A 24,440-nucleotide genomic window follows, 5' to 3' on the forward strand; every position below is an offset into this window, starting at 1 on the left:
CCTCACAATCTTCCTCCTTGGCAAACCGGACTGCAATAAAACCATCCATCAACAAGAAGCACTCTACATTATAATCCAAGCGTCCCACTCGCTTGATTTCCTTTGCCACCCAGTCCACAGGAACATTCCTCCCCAAACTCCTCATAATAACCGTGGTGCTCTGCCATTCAGCTCAGGTCCCCTCCAATTCTTCCTTCGGGACTTCCACCGCCTCGGAGAACCTACTCTACAACATCTCCAACCCACGAGAGGACATCTGGTGGTATGTCCAAGCCGGTTGCCGAGGTACACTCTTCGCTACCTCCACCTCCATCCAAGAGCGGCCCTTCGCTGCACCCCCGAGACCAGGGACAGCAGATCCACTAATCTTCCCCGCGCCCGGCTTGAGAGGGCTCGAGCAGTCCAACTCAATTTTAACCCTGGCGAAACCATACCGCCTCTCCTGCTCCGTAAATCCGTCCAAAGCCAAAGGAGTACCAGCTCTTGCGGTTATTCTGAGAATGGTCTCCTTCTTCTAGTAGTCTAGGGACAGCCGTGGTAGGCGGAGCCACACAACTACCCTGCCAACACCTCCTACATCGGGAACAAAATTAGGGCGCTATCGATCCATTGCAAGAAGCTGTCCGGCCACCATCCACGGACCATTCAACAGTGCGGCCTCACAATCTTCCTCCTTGGCAAACCGGACTGCAATAAAACCATCTATCAACAAGAAGCACTCTATATTATAATCCAAGCGTCCCACTCGCTTGATTTCCTTTGCCACCCAGTCCACAGGAACATTCCTCCCCAAACTCCTCATAATAACCGTGGTGCTCTGCTATTCAGCTCAGGTCCCCTCCAATTCTTCCTTCGGGACTTCCACCGCCTCGGAGAACCTACTCTACAACATCTCCAACCCACGAGAGGACATCTGGTGGTATGTCCAAGCCGGTTGCCGAGGTACACTCTTCGCTACCTCCACCTCCATCCAAGAGCGGCCCTTCGCTGCCCCCCCGGGACCGGGGACAGCAGATCCACTAATCTTCCCCGCCTCTAGCACTGTCGAACCCTCTCCACGGACGGCCATATATCACAAATCATCCCCCCCCCCCCCCCCCCCCCCCCCACCCCTCTCTGTCCCCTGTTGGCGCAACGTATTGTTTAGCGTTTAATTCAAGCTATTCCATTACCCATTCGGTCTCTTCGTGCGTTTGGCCCCAGCAAGAAGCGCATGCGTCCGGACAATTTTAAACCGACCGGACCCATAAAACTTCATACCCTTGCACTTTTTCCTAATCACGATCGTACCTTTCCGCTGCTTTCCCTTGCTAACCCCAACCCTAGAACCGGAGGAAAATATCCCCTCATCTCTCCGAGACCGTCTTCTCTGTTGTCGATTCCGAGCTCGATTTCTCCCGTCCTCTCCTATCCCCATGTCGAGAAGGTAATAATCTTCTTTCCCATTCTCTGTGCCTCTTCCCCTAGCCTGACGCATCTCAAACGTCAATTTCTGCCATCATTTTCGAGATTCATATGGTTTTATTTTGGATTCTATGGTATCTTTTTGTTTGGCTTCTCTTGGTTGCACTTTTGATGAGGAATTCTTGTATCGTGCTTTCTTTGTGATTTTTGATGTGATATTGGAGGAATATAAGTCTAGGGAGCATTTAGAAGGTGATTTGAGACTCCGGTTTGCGAGGATAAAGATTTGATGCAGTTTTTTATGATTTTTTTCACCAGATGATTGGATGAAACTTGTCAGTATAGCTTTCTAATAGTCCGAAGGAAGACATGTATACGAAATTTTAGGGTTTTGTTTTTCTTTCTTCAAAAAAAGTTTTTTTTTTCCTTTTTTTCATTTTCTCTTTCTGTTTTTGTTTTCCCCGGTGCCCCGGGGGGGGGGGGGGGAGGGTTGGATTGTGTTGGTTTTATCCTCTGTTGGTGAGATATCAAGGGCCGAGTGGATGTAGGGAGAGGGGCAGTTTAGCAGAAGGTTGGGGATTCAGTAGGTATAGAATCGACTGTGTTTGGATTATGGCTGCTCGAGTTAGAAGACAACCCTTCCCCAAGGACCAGTGGAATGGGTTAAAATCCCACCAGAGAGATGATTGGATGACATGCTTAGAATTGACTTGTCACTATTTCGAAACTTGTATCAATAAAATAATAAATATAAAACTATATAAAGTTGAGAGAATATCAAGATGTGACTTCTGTGATTATTTCATCCTAATTGCATGTGGATTTTGTTGAGATTTCTTCACTTATTGAGATTAATATATTTTGGCTTCCTTCTATCAGAGTGTAGATCCTTGTTCTAATCTGTTTAGTTCATGCCGTCCCAACAAATTAAGGCAAGAGCTTAAGATAGAAACGAGAGGTGATATATGAATTTTTGAAGAGAATGGGAATGATGAGACTCATCCTGCCATCCATCTAAGTGGAGTTGGTTTTGTTTCCCTGAGGCTAAGGGATAGAATTTAGATGTCCTAGTCAATTAGAAACGGCGCTGGCAATTCAATGAAGAACAAGATAACTGGCCACTTGAGACCGATTGTGACTTATCAATATGCTAACTTTGGATTTGATTGTTCCATGTATTTTGACAAGACATTGATTATCTATTCTTTTGCATATATCTTACTCATGGATCTTGAAACATAGTGATGCATATATCTTTTGCATATTTTCCCAATTCTTTTCCTTTAAAACTTTTTTGCAGTCGAGCATGCAGTTTTAAATATTTACCAATGTTTGGTACAATATCCAAGTGGAAACACAAAAGTCATCCATCCATCTTGCATTTTACATAAGTTTACCAGTTTAATATTTGTTTAGTAAATAAGAAAAATCTATGAAGCTTACTCCTGTCTCAAGGTGTTTGTCACTTTTGAATGAGTCTAACATCGTAGACCTCCATCTATATAAATTAGTTACAGTATTCTCAGTTTTATATTTGTCAATTCATCCAGGATTCTTTGCAAGTACTTTGCACATGGGGCATGCCTGAAAGGGGAGTACTGTGAATTTTCTCATGATTGGAAAGACCAATCCGACAATGTATCAATGTTAAACTCTCTAACCTTGTCATCCAGTTTAACTGCTTTTATCTAGAATGCATATCTCATCCATTTAATATTTTCCCCTTGGTGCTTATTATTGTTGCAGGTGTGCACCTTTTATCAGAAAGGGGTGTGCTCTTTTGGTAGTCGATGCAGGTATGACCATGTTAAAGTTTCTCGTCATCAGGCATCTGCATCATCATCATCATCGTCATCAAATTCTCGCCCTTATGTAGCATCAGATTCTGTTCAAATCAATCATCCTCATATAGATGCTCTGAATGGAGAATTTAAACCAGCATTAAGTTCTCCAAAAGAGTTAACAGCCTCAAGTAAACCTTTTGTTCCTCCTGGTAAACCAACATGGACCCAAAGTTTTGAAACTCATACATTTCCAGAAAATCAAGGTGGTCATGGGCCCATGTCTGTCAGTTTGGCTGACGTGCCAATCTGTTCATTTGCTGCTGCTGGTAGTTGTCCTCATGGTGAAAAGTGCCCTCACATCCATGGGGATTTGTGTTCCATTTGTGGAAAGCATCGTTTGCATCCACACCGTCCGGATGAAAGAGAGGAGCATATAAACCTCTGTCAGAAAAATAACAAACGTCTTGAAGCATTGAAACTTAGTCAGGAGATTGAATGCAGTGTATGCTTGGATCGAGTGCTCTCTAAGCCCACAGCTGCTGAGCGGAAGTTTGGATTGCTTTCAGAATGTGACCATCCATTTTGTATTTCATGCATCCGGAATTGGCGGAGTAATTCTCCAGCTTCTGGCATGGATGTCAACAATGCAGTAAGGGCCTGTCCAATATGCAGAAAGATATCTTATTTTGTCATCCCCAGTGTTATATGGTATTCAACAAAGGAGGAGAAACAAGAGATCATTGATAACTACAAAGCCAAGCTCAAGTATTTCTATCCAATCTATCTCCATATGGATATCCGTATACTTCCACTATTAGATATTTTTTTTTTATATTGCACGTCCTTAGATTTTCTTTTATGTTGCATATCCATGGATGTTTTATGTGAAATGTTTAGTCTCTACATGATATACCATGAGGTAATAATATACTTACTCAATATGGATAAGTATAGGATTGGTTTTTCTGTTCCGAGTCTCATCTGACTAATTTTAGTTTCCTGCTATTTCTGGTTTTAATCCTCGCACGGCTCGGCCTACCTTGTTGCATATGTGGGTCCACCTACTGTAACAAAACTTTTACTTTATTTTCTATTTATTCCCATTCTTTATACAGTCGAAAGGCATTCTTCTTTGATAATTTATGCTCAAGATTCACTTGATCAAATGCTGGAATTTACTAAAATTTCTGTAAGGGAAGGCTTACCTAGGTGCCTATGTGGGTGTACTTTGAGAATACTTTTACTATAATTTTTATTACTTCCTCTTTTATATACAGTTGACTCCATTTTTTCTTGATGAGTTAGAATTCATGCTCAAACATTCACATAATACCAGATTTAACCTCTATCATGATATGGTTGTCATATAAAGGTTGTCATCAAGTCTATCATGTTTTTTAGTGTGTCTGCCCACTTTAAGAAGGAAAAGCCTTGGGCATTATAGTGTTTTTTTTTAATTTTATTTATGTTTCCATCCTTCATTTATTGGTGGATCCTTTGCTTTTTCAATAAATTACAATTTATTTTCCATCTGTCTCTCTTCTTTCTCTGTGTGCATGTGTGTCCAAATCTGATCAAAAATGATGTCAACCCTTTTTAAGGTTTAGTCATTATAAATTAATCCTTCAAGTCCATTATGATTGCATAGTTGAGAGAGAGACCAATAAACAATCTTACTCTGCGTCTACGACTTCTAAGAATTTGCTTACTGTTAATTTTCTTTTTAGTTGTGGATCATAGAGGAGTTGGAAATATGGAAAAGTTTACAAGTATAAAAAATTGTTGGCCTTTGGCTAGCAGCTTGGAGTTACTTGCTCATGGATGGGCATTGTTTTACAAGCCTGAAATTGATTTGGTTCAGTCTTGGGGCTTAAAGCCTTGTTCTTGGCTTTAGCCAACACTAGCATTTTAGAATTGGTTATGACAGGTCTTTTTGTTATTTGTAGTTTAGACTTGAGGAAACTGTGAGAGTAGGCATATTTAGGATAAAGGAAGTTGTTGCCTTAAAGTATGTGATGCAGGAGCATCACCCTCATTCACTTGGGCGTGACACATTGGATGCACATTGGGTCTAGGTGTGTGAGAGAAAAAATCAAGTCCAAGTTGTGGTGTGTTTGAGTCTATGTAATAAGTGATTTAATTCACAACGGGTTAGTGTCTCCAATGCCTAATTAGATTGAGTCCAAGGCATTGATTGGGTCATGTGAAAGAAATTCAGAGTTCAGATCCAGTTGAAATCCGTGATAGATTGAACACCATATAGTATTTTGAAGATTTCGGAAGCTACAGAAGTCTGATTAAGTTGATTCAAATTTTGTTGGAAAGTAGACATCCGTAGCTTTCCAATGACTATAAGAACATAAAATTTGGAGATCGGATGAAATTTGAGGAATCTCCCGAACTTCATGCTGATGTTGGTACCCGAGAAGGAGGTCCACCTAGATAAATATTCATGGCATGCGGCTGAATTCCTTTTGATGGGTTTCAATCCACATGCCATAGATATGGATCCTAGGTGTCTAGGCTTAGGTGTCAAGGTATTTGATTGATCAATTAGAAGATTTGAATTTTAAAAGAGTCCTCATGTGATTAGGAGTCCAATTTAAAATTTTGTGTGGTCCTCATCCATTGCCAACTTCTCTTTCTATATAAGGGAAGGTTTGATGAATAAAAATCAGAATTTTTGGATGCTAAAAAAATTTCCCTTCCTTGTTCATGTGAAGAGGGACTTCTTCCCTCTTAGGTGCGACAACAATTGCTGGAGGAGAGGTGGGACGCCTCTCCCCGCCATCAAGGATTAGTTTGGATGAGACTTCCAAACTAATTCATCTTTATCCACAACTCTCTCTCCTTAGATCCACGCATCCCTTCTTTTGTGCTTGCCCCTCCTTGCGCCACATCAGCATCTAGCCCATCTTCCTCACGCTAAGACTCCTTCCCCACGTCCTCCTCTAAGTCCTATTGCCGCTAGGACTCCACAAAACCCAAATCAGCCTAATCAATTGGTCTAGCCAATTTAAGCCGCCCACCAAAATTGGTGTCCAATTTTAGTCAATTGGCTGACCCTCAAACCCAATCTCGCCCATCCAGCAATCCATCTTCTTCCTCCTTCCTTCCACCACAAAGAACCCTAGCCTCCATTGCTTGGAAAAAAAAAAGAAAGATTCAACCATCCTCAAAGAAGAAAAAAAATCTGCAGCCCACCCCGATTGCGTCAATTGGTATCAGAGCGAATCCTTGTCGCCATGAGTACCAGAAGTGGTCGCCAATACAACAATGAATGATAATGTGCTGAGATGATGGCCGAGCTCATCCAGCAAATGGCGGCTTTGAATCAGAAGATGGAAGTTGTGTGGGATCGTCTCTTTCCCGAGCAAAACAATCTTGAAGATGATCATGGCGTTCCTGCACATTCTGAAAATTCAGAATTGTCATTTGGAGGAGACTACGACGTTGAAGCATTCTTCTTTAGGGGTCTATCACCACAAAGGCCACCTAGGGGTCAACGGATGCCCCCTCCAAATATTTCTCGTATGGAAAATAATTTCAGAAACCACTATGTTCATCAAAATCAGCGGGAGCGCAATGAATTCGACGATGCCATGAAGCGGATTCGTGTAGAAGTTGCTGATTACAGAGGAAGCATGGACCCAACCTACTTTCAGGATTGGCTGATGTCCCTTGAAGACTATTTCGAGTAGTTCAGCATGCCCAATGAAACTAAGGTGCGATTTATAAAGATGAAGCTTAAGGGCCAAGCACGCATATGGTGGCATAGCGTTGAAGAGAAGCTTCATCGACTTCGACAACCCTCTATCAATGATTGGGAGGAGATGAAACTTCGTTTGAAGGAGAAGTTTCTTTTCCTTAATTATGAGGAGACACTCTTCGAAGAACTTCAGAAATTTCGTCAAGGAAGCTCTTCCGTAGAGGAGTATACAGCCCGATTCCATGAGTTGATGATCCGCAGCAACCTCACGGAGACGGATTGACAGTCCCTAACTCGGTACCGATCCGAGCTGAGGGATGACATCAAGAGGGAGCTAATGATGACGCGCATCTTCAGCCTAGAGGAGGCATACCAACCGCCATTCGAGTTGAATCGCAGCTACGATAAAGATGCCCTGCGCAAGCACTGGTTGCACGACGGTTTTCCGAGCGCAGCACCAACCGAGGAGTTCCATTTCCTCGAGGTAAGGCTGTCAACGAGCTGAGCCCGAGCCTGGGAGAGCTCGGCTCGGCTCGTTTCACAGAAGCTCAGGCTCGGGCTCAGGCTCGGGCTCGGTAACGAGCTCTATTTTGAGCTCGAGCTCGGGCTTGCTTGGCAAAGCAAAGGCTCGGGCTTGAGCTCGTAAAGCTCGTTTCAATTACGAGCTCTAGAACGAGCCCGAGCTCGGGCTCGTAATCGGGCTTGAGCTCAGGCTCGGGCTCGATAACAAGCTATTTTTCTCTATGTGATTAGATTTTTATGAATTATGGTGCTGAAATAAAATTTTTCAGTGGAAGACTAGAGCTCGTTTGGGCTTGTGAGCTGCTCGGGCTCGAGTGTAAACGAGCCTCATATTGGGCTCGGGCTCGGGCCCGTTTGACTACCGAGCCGAGCCCGAGCCGAGCTCGAGCAGCTCGGCTCATTAACAGCCCTACCTCGAGGTAACGCCCCTGCTTTCAGATCTGAAACCATGTTAATCGAAGCACATTTCAGGAGAGGGGTGCTCCAAGGGCTAATGAAAAGGGTAAAGGTCCTATGCTACAATCCACGCCGCAAGGGAAGAATCCTGTCAAATGCTACAAGTGCGGCGGGCGAGGCCATTTCGCCGTTGTTTGTCCTACTCGAGACCAACGTTTTGCGTTGGTATGTGAGGAGGATGAGATCATAGGACCCTCTGAAGTCATTCCTCCCTCTCAGCCTGCTGATGAAGAGGAAAATGAAGGGAACGAAGAACATGATGAAGAAGCCCCTACGGTGGAGCTAGAAGCTTCAGATCTACCCGTGTGCATCGTGCGGCGGATTCTTATGGATTGCAAATAGGAGAAGAACGTGGAGGAAGATTGGAGGCGCACCAATATCTTCCACACTCGCGTCGAGCATGCCAACAAGTCTCTAAACCTCATCATTGACAATGGAAGCTGTATGAACATCATTTCTAAAGAAGTGCTGAAAAAGCTGATCTGAAACCGGTACCGCATCCAAAGCCATATCGGGTAAGTTGGATCGAAGACTCCTCCATCCCTGTTAAACAAAGATGCTTGATCAGTTTTTTACTTGGTAAGGACTTCCGAGATGAAGTATGGTGTGATGTTTTGCCCATGAAGGCATGCCATCTTCTAGGAAAACCATGGTTGTATGATCGTAGTGTTGAGTATGACGGTCGATCTAATTGTTATTCTCTATATTGTACCAACAAAAGAGTTGTATTAAAGCCCCTTCGAATCACTGATTTTATCTCTGAAAATTTGATAATCCAACGGATTTTAACCATGAGAAAGTTTGAAGCTTGCAGCCGAGAGATTGGAGTCATGTATGCACTAGTGTTTAGGAAAGTTGGGGCTGAAATTTCAGAAGTTGTTCCTCCTGATTTCAAGTCTATATTGGATGATTTTTCTGATGTAAGCCCTGAGGACCTTCCCAAGGAGCTTCCACCGATGAGGGACATCCAACATGCCATAGATTTGGTGCTTGGTTCAAGCTTACCGAATCTTCTCGTATACTGGCTGAATCCTAGAGAACATGAGGAGCTTCACTGCCAAGTCCAAGAACTTTTGGACAAGGGATTCATCTGAGAGAGCCTCAGCCCATGTGCCGTCCCGGCTCTACTTACTTCCAAGAAGGATGGTTCATGAAGGATGTGCGTGGACAACAGAGCAATCAATAAGATTACAGTGAAGTACCATTTTTCGATTCCGCGGCTTGACGACGGGCTGGATTTGTTGCATGGAGCTACCATCTTCTCCAAGTTGGACCTTCGAAGTGGCTACCACCAGATGAAAATCAGACTTGGGGATGAGTGGAAGACGGCATTTAAGACCAAGGATGGCCTCTATGAATGGATGGTTATGCCCTTTGGTCTCTCCAATGCGCTAAGTACTTTCATACGGGTTATGAATCAAGTGCTGAAACCGTACATTGGGCGCTTTGTGGTTGTTTATTTTGATGACATTTTGATCTTCAGTCGTAGCCGTGTGGAGCATCAGCAACATCTTCGCCGAGTGCTTCTTATACTTCGATTAGAAAAATTTTATGTTAACCTGAAGAAGTGCTTCTTTGTTGAATCACAAGTACCATTCCTTGGCTTCATAATTTCAGATCAAGGTGTTGCAGCAGATCCAGAGAAAGTTCGTGCCATTCGGGAGTGGCCGACGCCAAGTAACATTCATGAGGTGAGGATCTTCCATGGCTTGGCTTTCTTCTACCGTCGGTTCATAAGAAATTTCAGCAGCATAGTAGCACCAATCACCAATTGTGTGAAAATTTTCGTTGGCCGCCACTAGAGCCTTTGAAGACATCAAGGAACGTTTAACCCAAGCCCCAATTCTTCGACTTCCAGGCTTTGATCAGCTCTTCGAGGTCGCTTGTGATGCTTCTCACATCGGGATTGGTGGAGTTCTGAGCCAAGAAGGTCATCCCATCGCCTTCTACAGCGAAAAGCTCAACGACGCCAAGCGAAGGTATTCCACTTATGATATTGAGTTTTATGCTGTGGTTCAAACTCTTAAACGTTGGAAGCATTATCTCCTATATCGAGAGTTTGTCATATACACCGATTACGACTTTCTAAAGTACATCAATTCACAAAAGAAGCTAAGTGCGCGACATGCGAGATGGGTGGATGTACTGTAGCAATTTACTTTTGTATTGAAGCATAGGCCGGGTGCAGAAAATTGAGTCGCTGATGCCCTTAGCCGGAAGACACATGTGAGACCCTCTTGAATGTAGAAGTAACGGGCTTCAATGATTTGAAAATTCTCTATTCTACTGATGCATATTTTCAGCCTACCTACACCGAAATTTCAGCAGGGAGTCACCGGCAGCATTCTGATTTTTCGATCCATGACGGCTCTCTTTCGTGGCACACGCCTATGTATTCTAGAAACCTCTCTTTGCAACCACATCATCCGGAAGGTTCATAGGGGAGCTCTTGCTGGTCGCTTCGGGTGTGACAAGACCGTCGTTATGATGGAGGACAGTTTTTATTGGCCGACCCTGCGCAAGGATGTCCACCGAATCATCAAAAATTGCCGAACTTGTCAGCTAGCCAAGGAAACAAAATCCAATGCCGGCCTCTACTCTCCGCTACCATTGCCGAGCTCACCATGGGAGGACCTCAACATGGACTTCGTGCTTGGGTTGCCCAAGACGGTCCGAGGACATGATTCTATTTTTGTCATTGTTGATAGGTTTTCAAAGATGTCGCACTGTGCCATGTGCAAAGACTTATGATGCATCTCGAGTTGCTGATTTGTTCTTAAAAGAAGTGGTTCATTTACATGGGCTCCCGAAGACTATTATATCTGATCGTGATGTCAAGTTTGTGAGCTATTTTTGGAAGACATTTTGGGCGAAGCTTGGCATCCGTCTTTCCTTCTCCAGCGCCTATCATCTCCAAACTGATGGGCAGACCGAGGTGGTCAACCATAGTCTTGGGAACCTTCTTCGATGCTTAGTCCGCGATCATGTGAAGTCATGGGATCTGATTTTACCCCATGCCGAGTTTGCTTATAACAGCAGTGTCAATCGGAGCACAGGATTGTCATCTTTTGAGATTGTTCTCGAGTTGAAGCCGTGGCGGCCTATTGATCTTGTACCACTTCCCATCAACACAAGGACCAGCGAAGGTGGTGAAGACTTCGCCAGGCACATACAAGACATCCATGCTGAAGTTCGACGTCGTTTGGTCACTAACACTGAGATTTATAAGCAACAAGCAGACTTGAAGCAACGTCCCCTGGAATTCAAAGGAGACCTTGTGATGATGCGGTTGAGTGCTGAACGCTTCCCTCGCAGAAATTTTCAGAAGCTTCATCCTCGTCGCGCAGGTCCCTTCAAGGAGCTGAAACGAATGGGACCTAATGCATATGTGTTTGATTTGCTTAAAGACTTACAAGGTAGCTCAATTTTCAATGTTGAAAACCTACAGCTTTACGAATTACGTGTATGCTGAAGATGAAGACCCTCTAGCCGTACCACCATCACCACCACATCGATCAGCCCCTAAAGACACCATTGAAGATATTTTGGATGATCAAATTGTGTCCACACGTCGAGAGGGATATTAGAAATTTTTGGTTAAATGGAAGGGCAGACCAATTTCAGATTGTTCTTGGTTGAAGACGGAAGAAGTCCAACGGCTGAACCCGGATCTCTACGAGCTCTATCAGTTACAGAACTCGACAGAGTCGAGTCTTTTTCCAGCCGGGGAGAATTGCTGCAGGAGCATCACCCTCATTCATTTGGGCGTGACACATTGGATGCACATTGGGCCTAGGTGTGTGAGGAAATAATCAAGTTCAAGTTGTGGTGTGTTTGAGTCCATGCAATAAGTGATTTAATTCACAATGGGTTAGTGTCTCCAATGCCTGATTAGATTGAGTCCAGGGCATTGATTGGGTCATGTGGAAGAAATTCAGATTTCAGATCCAGTTGAAATCCATGACAGATTGACCACCATATAGTATTTTGAAGATTTCGGGAGCTACAGAAGTCTGATTAAGTTGATTCAAATTTTGTTAGAAAGTAAACATCCGTAGCTTTCCAATGACTATAAGAATATGAAATTTAGAGATCGGATGAAATTTGAGAAGTCTTCCGAACTTCATGCTGATGTTGGTACCCGAGAAGGAGTTCCACCTAGATAAATATTCATGGCGCTGAATTCCTTTTGATGGGTTTCAATCCACACGCCATAGATATGGATCCTAGGTGTCTAGGCTTAGGTGTCAAGGTATTTGATTGGTCAATTAGAAGATTTGAATTTTAAAAGAGTCCTCATGTGATTAGGAGTCCAATTTAAAATTCTGTGTAGTTCTTATCTATTGCCAACTTCTCTTTCTATATAAGGGAAGGTTTGATGAATAAAAATCAGAATTTTTGGATGCTAAAAAAATTTCCCTTCCTTGTTCCCGTGAAGAGGGACTTCTCCCCTCTTAGATGCGACAACAATTGCTGGAGGAGAGGTGGGACGCCTCTCCCCTTCCTCACGCCATCAAGGATTAGTTTGGATGAGACTTCCAAACTAATTCATCTTTATCCACAACTCTCTCTCCTTAGATCCACGCCTCCCTTCCTTTGTGCTCGCCCCTCCGTGCGCCACATCAGCATCTAGCCCATCTTCCTCACGCCAAGACTCCTTCCCCACGCCCTCCTCTAAGTCCTATTGCCACTAGGACTCCACAAAACCCAAATCAGCCTAATCAATTGGTCTAGCCAATTTCAACCGCCCACCAAAATTGGTGTCCAATTTTAGTCAATTGGCTGACCCTCCTCAAACCCATTCTCACCCATCCAGCAACCCATCTTCTTCCTCCTTCCTTCTACCACAAAGAACCCTAGCCTCCATTGCCATTGCTTAGAAAAAAGAAAGAAAGAAAGATTCAGCCATCCTCAAAGAAGAAAAAGATCTGCAGCCTCCCTCGATTATGGATATGGTTCACTTATACCACCACCACTACAATTTTCTAACTTCAATTAGCATTTGTTATATATTTTGTAATAATCATTGAGGGCACGTGGCCGACCTGTTGTTAATTCCTTCTACTTACCATAACAGCTAGATATATTTGTAGCTGCTTCTGACTTTCTTATATTGCCAAATTTGCACTTGTGCAACATTGTCTAAAATATCATAAACTTGACATGATAAAGAGGGCGATGATGCACTAGAAATCATAAAGTTTGATAGGGTAAAGTTCATGATTGTGTCTGGTGAACCATAAATGTTTGTAAAAGACTTATTATGCGCTTGGGATTAATGCTCTTTTTCTTTGGCAGGTCTATTGATTGCAAATACTTTGACTTCGGGAATGGGACATGTCCTTTTGGGACTAGTTGTTTCTACAGGGTATGCTTGTTTTTAGTTTAGACTTCAGTTTCATATCTTAGTATTTCTGATTATTGTTATAAACTGTGACTTTTCTTTAGGGTAATGCAATCATGCAGCTTGCTTAAATGACCTTGTTATTAGCTCCCCCCCCTAATGCAAGATAGGCCGAACCGGACCGAACAGCTCGATTTGGCCCGAACCAAGCCGACTCGGTAGGAAACCGGGTTAGTTCGCCTGTTGGAATCGATTCCGGCCTTAAACTGTCTGGAACAGGTTCCAAACTGACTGAAATCGGCCAGAAAAGGACCGAACCAGACTGAACCGGCCAAAACCATTCGGAATTGGCCGGTTTCGTTCGAACTTAGTGCAACCATCCAGTTTGCACCCAATTTGGAATTGGGCCCCCTCCCCCTCTGCTTCTTTTGTTAAAACAAGCATTGGGAAGGCCTTCCCAACAGTTTATTTTGGAAGTTTGTTTAGCTGTCCCAATTTGCAAAATCACATCGATTCAGCGCGTTTGAAAAAAGATCCATGCAGCCTCATTTTTTTTTTGGCTTGAAAAAATAGCTTGAAATTTGCAAAATAAGAAAAGATCATGACAAAATTTTTGATTTTGCCTTGATTTTATTATATGTTATAGATTTATGGATGATCTACACAATGACATAAAATTTTTTAATTTTTGGATGATATATAATTTTTAAAAATTAAAAAATATATATATTTAGATTAAAAATATAAAATATAAAAAGTAAAATTCAAAAAATGACTGCAAATTTAGAAGTGTACTTAGGGATATGCAAGCTACTCTCCAACAAAATTTGGTGTTCATTGATTCAAGTTTTGATGCGATCATGTGCATAGTAGCTTAGGCCTAAATTTTTTATTTTTTTAAAAAATAAGTAGTTTTTGATGCATGCCCACGGGCCTAGAAAAATATATATAGTATTCATTGTTGAATTCTACATGGATCTGAGCAGAAATTAATTTTTTAAAAATATTTATTTTTTAAAATTATTTTAAATTTAAAAATAAATATAAATATATAATTAATACTGAAAATTATGAGAAATTAGTAGTATGTATTACATAATTCAAAAGTAATCTCTGAAGTAGAAAACATATTTTTTTTAAATTTATGATATTCAAACATATTTTTAAATTTTAAAAATATTAAAAATATATAAATAAATAAAAATATATGAAAATAAAAGGCACCTGCAGCCCCAATAGAGAGTATGGAAGAAGAATCAATTCATTAAGATTCAGAGACCAGGAGCAACAATTCTTGTGGTCATGGATTTGCTAGCTAGGGAGTGTAGGATACGTGACCACCGTTTTTGAGACAGCCGCAGGATGATCTTCGATACACCGGTGACTCCCAATTTATGCATGCTACACAGGTTAGGGACCACGGTGCACGATCTAGTGGAACCCACGAGGATCTGATTGCATATAGGAGACGAGCTTCTCGGAGTGATTCAAGAGGACACGATGTAGCTGCAGATGACCTCGTTCGTGGAATAGGATCTATAGACGTATCGGATTTTCAGTCGTATATTGAATTTTATTACTCGCATCCACAGACAACAGTGCAATTGGCAAACCTCTTCATGCTGATAGGATGACGAGTTCGAAGAAGCGCATTAGCTATGCAAGAATCTGTGTTGAGGTTGACGCGTCAAAGGACTTTGACCTTCAATGCGGAAATTGTTCCTGGACCACTGTTTTTGTGGAATATGATTGGAGGCCTTCAGTCTAACTAACTAGCGCAAGCGGGAGGGTTGCGAAGCTTTACAAAAGATAGAGGTAGGGCTGTTAATGAGCCGAGCTGCTCGGGCTTGGCTCGGTAAAAGCTCGGCTCGGGCTCGGCTCGTTAGTTAAACGTGCTCGAGCCCGAGCCCAATATGAGGCTCGTTTACACCCGAGCCCGAGCCCGAGCCCGAGCTCGAGCCCAAACGAGCTCTAGTCTCCCACTGAAAAATCTTATTTCAGCACCATAATTCATAAAAATCTGACCACATAGAGAAAAATAGCTTGTTATCGAGCCCGAGCTCGAGCCCGATTACGAGCCCGAGCTCGGGCTCGTTCTGGAGCTCGTAATTGAAACGAGCTTTACAAGCTCAAGCCCGAGCCTTTGCTTTGCCAAGAAAGCCTGAGCTCGAGCCCAATATAGAGCTCGTTACCGAGCCCGAGCTCGAGCTTGAGCTTCTGTGAAACAAGCCGAGCCGAGCTCTTCCAGGCTCGGGCTCGGCTCGGCTCGTTAACAGCCCTAGATAGAGGGCGTCCTTAATTATATTCCAGCACTACTCGTGAATCAATCAACCAAGTAGAAGTTGAAGTTCAGTTGGAATCCATCTAATCGGCTGGAAACATAGCTGCTTCAGCTTTAGAGGTTGCTATATCTATCTATAACAAGGATCATCGAGCAAATGTCTCTGCAACTAAACTGGTCTGTGTGCCGCGAGGGCTCTACTTTATAAAAAGGAATTGAGACTCATGCCTGATGAGTTATTTGCTCAATCAAAAAGTGAGATTCAACGAAACAAACAAAAAGAGGCCTACCCTCCAAGCAAGCAACTCATTTTGAGAGATAAGCAGCTATTGGATTAGATGGCTGGGGGGTGTGGGAAAAAAAGCAATGCATTCAAGACGGGACTCTCCACCTATGAAGCCAAAAGGCCCGGGGCATAGCAGGATGAACCAATGTGAATGAGTGTAAGCTTCGTTGCCCGAACACGATTGGTGCTGACCACGCCTAAATGGAGAGCCCACGCCTGCAGGGTGGTTGGTTCGCCTCGTTAGGGAAGAAAGATGCTCAACCAATGCGAAAAATGTGTCCACTTACTGATCCGGCTTTAACCCTATACTTGAATCGTGAATTGATTCACTAAACGAAGGTATCGAATAGGTTCCTTAGCTATCCCGCTTCTTGATACAGGCACACTGCGTGTCCCTTACCTTGCAAAACCTTCCTATATGTCTCGCTCCTACCTACGCTACACAGCTAACGTATCTTGCACGCCTGTGCATCTCAACTTTGACACCACGACACAGTAAATCAGAGAAAGAAAATGAGCGCACCTTCGCACTTCGGCCTAAAATGTCCCCAACCCCCACCACTCGCTCCGGTGATCTGATGACTTTAGCCGTATAGCCACTTGTAGGATTCAGCAATTTGACCAGTCCATAGGTGAAATGAAGAAGAAGGCTCTTTTGATCGAATAAGAGAGACTTTTGCTTAACAATAGTTGTCTTTGCCGCCAATTCATGGAAAGTTTATTCCAATTCCTTACTCGGATAATTCCTCTGGATGAGCTAATTCTGTTACAAATTCTCCGCGAATTCCTTTAAAGAAAGACCTTGCCCAACGACTGGCTTTCGCAAATACAAGGGGTTCATCCCCAGTTGCATTTGTGGGTCCGTTCTCTTAGGATATTCGGCTTCTGCACTGGATCTGGCCACTGTTGCCTGCTTCTGACTCTTCCCATTTTTTAGATGCAAGCTTCAGCCATATGAGGGTGGGAGGAATTGAGTCACTACAATCCCCTCTCCAAGTGTACTAGCAACTCTCGAGCATCAGTTGAGCAGTATGTGAGAATAAGTCTTGGGCTAAAGCCTTGCGGATCCCCTCCGAAGCAAGCGTGCTGCTCGTGGTCTATTCACCCCTTCCCTCGGAGTCGCTAGCCCCCCCTAACACTATGATCTATATGGATATGGATATAGATATAGTGCGTCTGAGGCATCTTCCAGTGGTTACTACCCTACGCAGTTCGGAGCATCTTACGTGTTGGATTTTGCTGCTGGCTTATTCGGATAAGCCTCATCACAGTTGTTTTATCAGCCAGTTTATTAGATAGAGAACATATTTCAGAGCCAGAGCTTCAGCGAGAGATTCAAGAGTGCTTATAACTTGGAGCGCGTTTCTTATTGAATGAACATATAAGACTACAACACTGCTTGGGTAGAGGGGTGGGTTGATGTGCCCTTGACTATGCTAATCATCCGGATATCTACGAGAGGCATCGCCACTCGACAAAATTTTAGAAATTAGTATGTATTGTTGTACTTTAAATATATATAATTGATTGTATTATTTTATATTTTTCAACTCACGACTTGATTTGAGGATATTTCATGTTGCTTCTTATAGCATGCAGCATCTCGCTAATCATTTTATGTTTTGTATCATTTCAAAACAATAAGATGCATCATTTAGGTTAAACAAGAATCATAAAAACATCAAAAAATGTCAAAAAAATAATAAAAAATTAGATTAGATTTAAAATCATTGAAAAAGTTCAAAAAGATTGATTACCAATTAAATCAATTTGCCAAGCGCACCGTGTGTTGGCACGGTACTAAACTGATACTGTACCGACCCGTCCGCCAACCGATACGGGTCCCAATACTAGTTTGGTAGACCTTGCCCCAATGTGTATGTTTGTATGTGTATGCGTGCATGCTCTATGTATGCCAATTTATTATATTTGATAAGTAAAATAAAGCCTTAAATGTCTATGCTGGTGCAATTTGTCCTCCTCTTTTCATCTGGAACACCTATATAACTGATTGGATAAAGAACTCAAAATCTTAATGGATAGATATGCAAATGTTCTGTTTTGGAAAAGCTTGTAGCAATAAATCCACTATACTTTGAATGTCGAGTCATGGTTTTTACTTCATTGGACCATGTTTGTTAGAAGAATGGATAGTACCAGAGGATGTTGTCTAAGACTTAGATTGCGAAATTATGCAAATTGAAAGACTTTGGGTTTTGAAATGCAGGTGCGGTTTAAGTTAACATTCTAAATTATTACTAACATATATATGGCATTACTTCACATTCAGTAGCATTTCCCTAATGCAACTCAAAAATGTAATGGAAGCCACTATCCTGAGAAATGACTAGATAAATATATGCTCTCAGTTCTTAATTGCAAGCGCATATATGTACTTACCAGATTATAAGAAGATCAGGTGACAGAAGATTTGCAGGTTCGCAGAATCAATATCTTCCAGTCCTCAAAAGATGCTTGGCTACTTCATTGGGTTTAGTTGCCTTTAGAACTGATCAAACATCGGGCCGGGCCAAGCTCTACAGTAGAACTTAGGCCTGACATCTATGCCTAGAATCGGCCCAATCTTGAAGAGCCAATCCTTGGCCCACCCACTCGGCCCGATTTCCTCTTCCCCCCAACTATTATAGGCTAAGTGCAATATAGTCTTATAGTGCAAAATAACAATTAAACAGTACATTTCAGCCAAATAATGTAATTTAGTTCCCTCAACCTGTTGCAATATTCCAATAATATATTGTTATTGTTGTTATATTATACTATATAATATATTATTTTATTATAATATATAATCTTAGGCTGGGCTATTTTTTAATTTTTCAGGCCCGTCTCGATTTTGAGGTCGAGCCTAATTTTTTGCCCAGGCCTGTTCCATGGGCCTATTTTAGTGCCCAAGACTACTAAATTTTGTGCCGGCCCGGCCGGGCCACCTAGCTCGTGATCAGATCTAGTTTCCTTCTAGTCTTTTGTGTTAATATTTGAATATTTGTATTGTTGTTTATTACATAACATGAGTATATGGGTATAATATTTTGTTTCTCTATACTGTTTTTGCAATCTATCCCCCTTTCAATGTTATCTCCATTATCAATTTTTATATATGTTTGATAACTCTTTGTTTTTTATTTGTATTATGTGAAAGAAGCATAACTTGTAGAATAAACGGGAAGCACCAACTTTCATGCTATGTTGTACACCCATATGCATCTTCTTATGTTTATGATGCATATACCCACATCAATTATGCAACCTGCAAAGTCAAATCTGAACACCATATAAGTACTTCATGCTAATTTACGCCTTTTTTAAAACGAAGTTTCTAGTTTGTGGCATTTCATGTCATCCAAGCCAGGGTTTTTCGAAACTCATGTCTGTTAGAAAGAGACTCTTACTTGCATCAAATCACTATGGGCCTGACACACTACAGCTTAGCTGCCTTTGCCAATCAACCTATCGCCCTTTTGCTCTGATATGTGGGTTTTCTACTAACTAATCACTAAAAGCATCCAATGCATGGAATGGCTTAGGCGAAATGACTTTCTTCATGGCTTGACATGATCCCAACCCTCTTCGGCAGTCCTCATGCTTGCACCTCTTGATGTAGACCAATTCTTTTTTTTTCTGGTGCATTGGCGGCTCACACCTGACAAATATGAAAACAGCCAACAAAATCAAAAAATAAAATACTGCGCAAAGGCATAGGCACAACCCCGTGGTCTAGCCAAAAAAAATCTTCAAAGTGATGAGCCGCGAAGGAAGCAACCCAGTCTGCAGCACCGTTCGCCTCCCGATATACGTGCGTGGCCTGGTAGGAGTCAGCCTCCCCCAGTGCTTTGCGAATATCGTGAAGCAACGGCCGGTCCTCGATTGAGCACCCCCATCCCCGGATCCACTCAATTACCGTGGTCGAATCCCCCTCGAGGAGGATGCGATCCGCACCTGGTACCTGCCTCGCATAGGAGGCACCCTCCCAGGCCGTCTGAAGCTCAACGGTCACTACTGACGAGTCAAAAATCCTCTGTCCACCTGCCGCCACGAGTCTCGCGTCGTGATCCCTATGACAAATCCCATGCCTTCGCAGCTCCCGTCCTCTGCTACGCTCCTATCAAGTTCACCTTGAGAAAGCTAAGGGGTAGAGGCATCCAGGATACCAATATCGTTCTGGATGCTGCAAGAGCAGAATGGGGGCCCTAGATGTTCCTGACCAACCTAGTAGGTGAAGCCTCAATGGTGCCGGTGATCTCCGCCGCATGCCGTAGAGCTCGGTTCGCCACTACCCTCGGGTAGGTGTTATCGCCGTCGAAAACTCATGTATTGCTATCTAGCCAACAATGATAGGCCAGGTAGGCATCACGAGTTCCCCTCTCCTCCCGTCCGGACCCCCGAGCTGAGGCCTCCAAATGCCGTACGAACTTCTCGGTGGATGCCCACATCTGCCCCTGGTCAGGCTGAGCTGAGGCACATCTCCATATCTGACTGGCTCTTGGGCACCCAAAAAGAACATGGTAAATGGACTCCTCCGTCGCCTGACAAGCTCCACATCCGGCAGGAATCCTTCACTCCGCCTCACCAAAACTCCACTGGTAGGTAAACACCCCCAAGCTACCTTTCACAGAAACAAGGCCACTCGGGGGTGAATGTGCATCCTCCATATCTAGCTGCAATCCATTTGTCGCACAGCAACAAGACCAATTCTTTTACTAGGATATTTTTTCTTACCTCAAGTTATATGTATATTTATATTCCTGAAGTAAATTATAAATCTGACCAAAGTGAACTGCATCTGGTAAATTTATGTTGTTACAGCTAATATTCTTGTTAATCTGATCCTTTCTGTCGTCTTTGTTCTTTGACGAGTTCCATGCTCATGGTTGTTGTCATCATATTAATTATCTCTTTCATTACAATTTATTTTATTTAACAGCTCAATCTTGTTGGAACTTATTTTGCAGAACTTGTTTCTTGTATTAATTAAGTATTTGCTAGATAAAGACAAGTAAATGCCAGGATATCTGTGACGTGTCTTTTAATTTTTATTCTGCAACTTGTTCAACTATTTCAAAAGGGTTCGGGTTTTAATGAGTACCATGTTTGTGGTGTTCCAGCACACTTACAAGCCGCATGCAAAAAGGCCACCTAACTTTAGGCCTTGTACGTACAGGCCCAGACAACTAGTTGTAGCAGAAGAGGCAATAGAAAACCTTGTCAGAGAACTAGTCATAGAAGAGGAGTTAGTTGATCTTGCCAGGCAACTGGTTATAGAAGAAGAGGTACTCAGGGATCTTGATACTGAAGATATTGGCAGTTTATTGGGGATGAGTGCTCTACTTATGCAGTTGGGTTTTGATGACTGGGACTCATCAAGTGATAATGAGAACTGATCTCCATTTTGTTTCTTCAGCTGTAATGTGTGGATGTTTATTCTGTTGAATTTGAACTAAGTGGACTTTGAATTTTGAGTTGCCTCCCAACTTGTGCTAGAAGGCTATATGGGAATCAATCCTTAATTTTGCTTTTTGTTTATTCTTACGAAGTTGGTGGGCACTTCAATGCTTGCTCAAGACCGGGTTTTGTGTTCTTGGTCAATGTTTCATTCTTGTAATTGCCTATTCAATTTGCCGTCCAGGAGTATTGGCTTCTAGTAGGAACATATCTTTACGTGATCCTAAAAAGGAGCATTGGAAGTGAGATGCTTTAAATCTTAGGAATTCAAAACTGAAGCATGTGTACATGGTATAATAAATTGATGCAGAATTTGTTATTTCTGGCTGATGAGGTTGATCGGACATTGGATACTTATAATGTTTCCTGACTAGGAAGTCAAGTATACACTTGTTTCAGTTTTTGATGATTCTGTTTTTCTCTTAGTTCATTCTTGATTCTGTTCCCCTGGATCATTGTTGTCATTTTTCCTGTACGGTAGTATTGTAATTGCAGCCTGGATTCTGTTCATTCTCAGTTTCTTAAATATTTAAATAATGCGATATAGGTCAAAATTTGAATACAATGTGTGATAAAATATATTTGCAAGTTTTCTCCCGGCCTTGCTCAGAAAAGGAAGAAGGTATTCTTTACCTACTTCCAGTTAGCATGGTATTTCATGGTGAGTTTTTCTTACAGTAAGTTATGTGTTGAACTCCTATGATATTATTTGTTGTTTAGCTAATCTATGCAAGTTAGGCCTTGATATATATCAATTTTCACATTAATGGTGTTTGTCTTTTCTGATGATATGTCATTCATCTCTTCCGTTTTATTTTGCTAATGTTGCATCACCTTTTGGCTTCTCCAGCATTATCTCGGGCACGCATTTATGTTTAGTTTATAAGATGTGCACAACTCTAGCTACTTATGATTTGATTTCTTACCTTGATATCAAGGTATGAATTCCTGATTGTACAAGCTTATCTACTATTTCAGCATGCTTACCGGGATGGTCGTTTAGAAGAAGTGGTACTACGGCATCTTGATGCTGAAGATGGGAACACTGTGATAGCTAAGGATATTAGGTTCATCATTGCTTTTTCCCATATTATTTCGCATGCAAATAGGAATCTATTTGTCATACAGGCTGCTGTTTATTTATAAATTGATTGTTGTCTCAGGCTTTCGGACTTCTTCAGTGCATTACATCTCTAGGATGTAGGATCCATGTGACTCGTGCATACTTTAAATGTAAGCACAAAGATTTAAGTCTTTTCTACAAATTACAATTACTTCTTTTTATCAATATAAGTATAAGCCTTGAATGTTCCATGGCATGCCTTAGATTAGAACTTCAATTTTCGAATGGTGAAAATATCTACTGGAAGAGAAAATCTACTTGCAGCAGAATGAAAAAGATATATCCAACTTAAGAAGTTTCTGCTTGAGCCGGTGCTGCATTGATGACGATATACACGAACTTCCCTGATACTCCTTTTATTTGATTTCTGTTTCAGGAAATATATATTGGCCCAGGAATCATGTTCATTTTCATGTTTCAAAAATTCATACTACTGCCTGATTACCTCCACCTGCCGTCTGGGAGATGTATCTATACTTGTCAAGAATCTGGTTTAAAGGTAACTTACAGTTCTTGTTATTTCTAGGTTGGTAAATGTATTGTTTAATAATAGAAGGTAAGCAAGATTTCTAAAAGTGGGAGTGACATTATTTTGATTTTTCCACCTTTTCCCCTTGACCTGACTGGGGTCATGTCTCGCTGTCTTCCATGTTTTCTACTGGCATAGGCTGCTGAGTGTAAGGTCATTTTAGTCTATTTATTGTTTCACTTTTGGCATTTCTTTTAAATTTTTTTAGTACTTAATGCACCAGTTGTAATATCAAACTGCCCCTTTCAGTCAACCTAGTTTAACCAGGACAATCTCAAAGTTCATTGTTCTCTTGAGATCTCTGATAGTCACAAGTGTGAAAGAATTTCTAATTTTATCAATAATTAATCCAATTTATATTGTGACTATTTTTTTAAGTTGGGAATATTTATATCACAATCAGCTTGTAAAGGGTCATCTGTTGATGTATAGTTTCATCCTAAATGATCGAGTTGTGCATAAATCTGGCACCCAAATTGTGGGATGTCTTTGTACACCTACAATGAAACTTATGGCTGTGAGAGGGAACTGTTGCCCTTTTCCCTTCACATATAGTTAAAGAATACTAATATCCTCAAACATTTCCGGTATAATTTCTATTTGCTTATAAATTCAAGATCGATGCAGTAATTTTGGGTCATTACTTTCTAGTCTATTCTGAATCTTTGACCTGATATATTGGCTTTTTAATGCAGAATTATTTTGACTTGATCAAGGATAGAGACATACGGTTGGGCTTGCTTAATTATCAGTTGGGAAAAAAAAAATCTTAGACGGTGAAGAAAAACAGAAATAGCCAGGGGAAAAGGAAAACACAAATAATGTCGTGTTACCATGAACAACAGCCGCAGAGTTGTGTTGTTGTGTGAGACCTTATGCACGTCTCTTTTTCAGCATCATCACGCATACAAATTTTGGCATCGTTCTGTTAGCTATTCTTAGTGCTCTGCCGATCAATGGCTTTAAAATTTAAAATGAATTAATATTGTTATAATATTGTTAATGGGGTGAGTCTGTCCAACATAAAACTGTTGGAATGTCTTAATTTACATGGTTTCTATGCAGAAAAATGTTGCGATGTCTTGATTTACAAGGTTTCTATGTATTGCCCTTATGCATCGGATTCTATATTTAATACCAAAAGAAAAGCTGTAATTTTGGGTGAGGCGTTTTTTTTTCCGAATTTTGTTATCCTGCTTGCCATACTCAGTTTTTCTTTCAAAGGCACAAATGCTGGTGAGCACTTAAAGAGGTTTTTTTTGTTTTTTTTTTGGTACAATGGTGGCTCATACTTGATGGGTATGAATATGGCTAATAAAGTTAGAAATGAGCGCTTAGTTTTCAGGATGGATGGCATGTTGGTAAGCCCTCTAGGGGCTGCTCGGATGTCGGAGAGATCATCCGTGTGAGACGAGAAAATGTGAAAATGCTTTGGTTGCTACGATTATGTGCCCGATTGGAGTTAACCAGGGAGACCACCTAAATCTTATCCATTGGATTTTCCTCGGCCTGAGATCTTATTTTCCATGCTTGTTTATGCCT

At 41.8% G+C, this 24,440-nt stretch overlaps 1 protein-coding gene across 6 annotated transcripts; it reads left to right on the forward strand.

Annotated features, from left to right (window-relative positions):
- Positions 1-1,179: 1,179 nt before the first annotated feature.
- LOC103720335 (E3 ubiquitin-protein ligase makorin) lies at positions 1,180-24,063 on the forward strand. Of its 6 annotated transcripts, none has more exons than XM_026809703.2 (8): positions 1,183-1,426; positions 2,955-3,042; positions 3,151-3,988; positions 13,174-13,243; positions 22,225-22,313; positions 22,410-22,479; positions 22,746-22,868; positions 23,594-24,063. In XM_026809703.2, exons 1-5 carry the CDS (start codon positions 1,416-1,418, stop codon positions 22,247-22,249), a joined length of 1,032 nt encoding a protein of 343 aa, XP_026665504.1. In that variant the 5' UTR covers positions 1,183-1,415; the 3' UTR covers positions 22,250-22,313; positions 22,410-22,479; positions 22,746-22,868; positions 23,594-24,063. The 6 variants fall into 6 exon arrangements, with proteins under 6 accessions (XP_026665503.1, XP_038973298.1, XP_026665504.1 ...); XM_008809982.4 differs by having other exon boundaries at positions 1,194-1,426; positions 3,151-3,953; XM_026809706.2 differs by lacking the exon at positions 13,174-13,243 and having other exon boundaries at positions 1,185-1,426; positions 3,151-3,953.
- The last annotated feature ends 377 nt before the right edge of the window (positions 24,064-24,440 follow it).

This window comes from Phoenix dactylifera, unplaced genomic scaffold (assembly GCF_009389715.1).
Source record: "Phoenix dactylifera cultivar Barhee BC4 unplaced genomic scaffold, palm_55x_up_171113_PBpolish2nd_filt_p 000207F, whole genome shotgun sequence".
NCBI classification, from domain to species: Eukaryota; Viridiplantae; Streptophyta; class Magnoliopsida; order Arecales; family Arecaceae; genus Phoenix; species Phoenix dactylifera.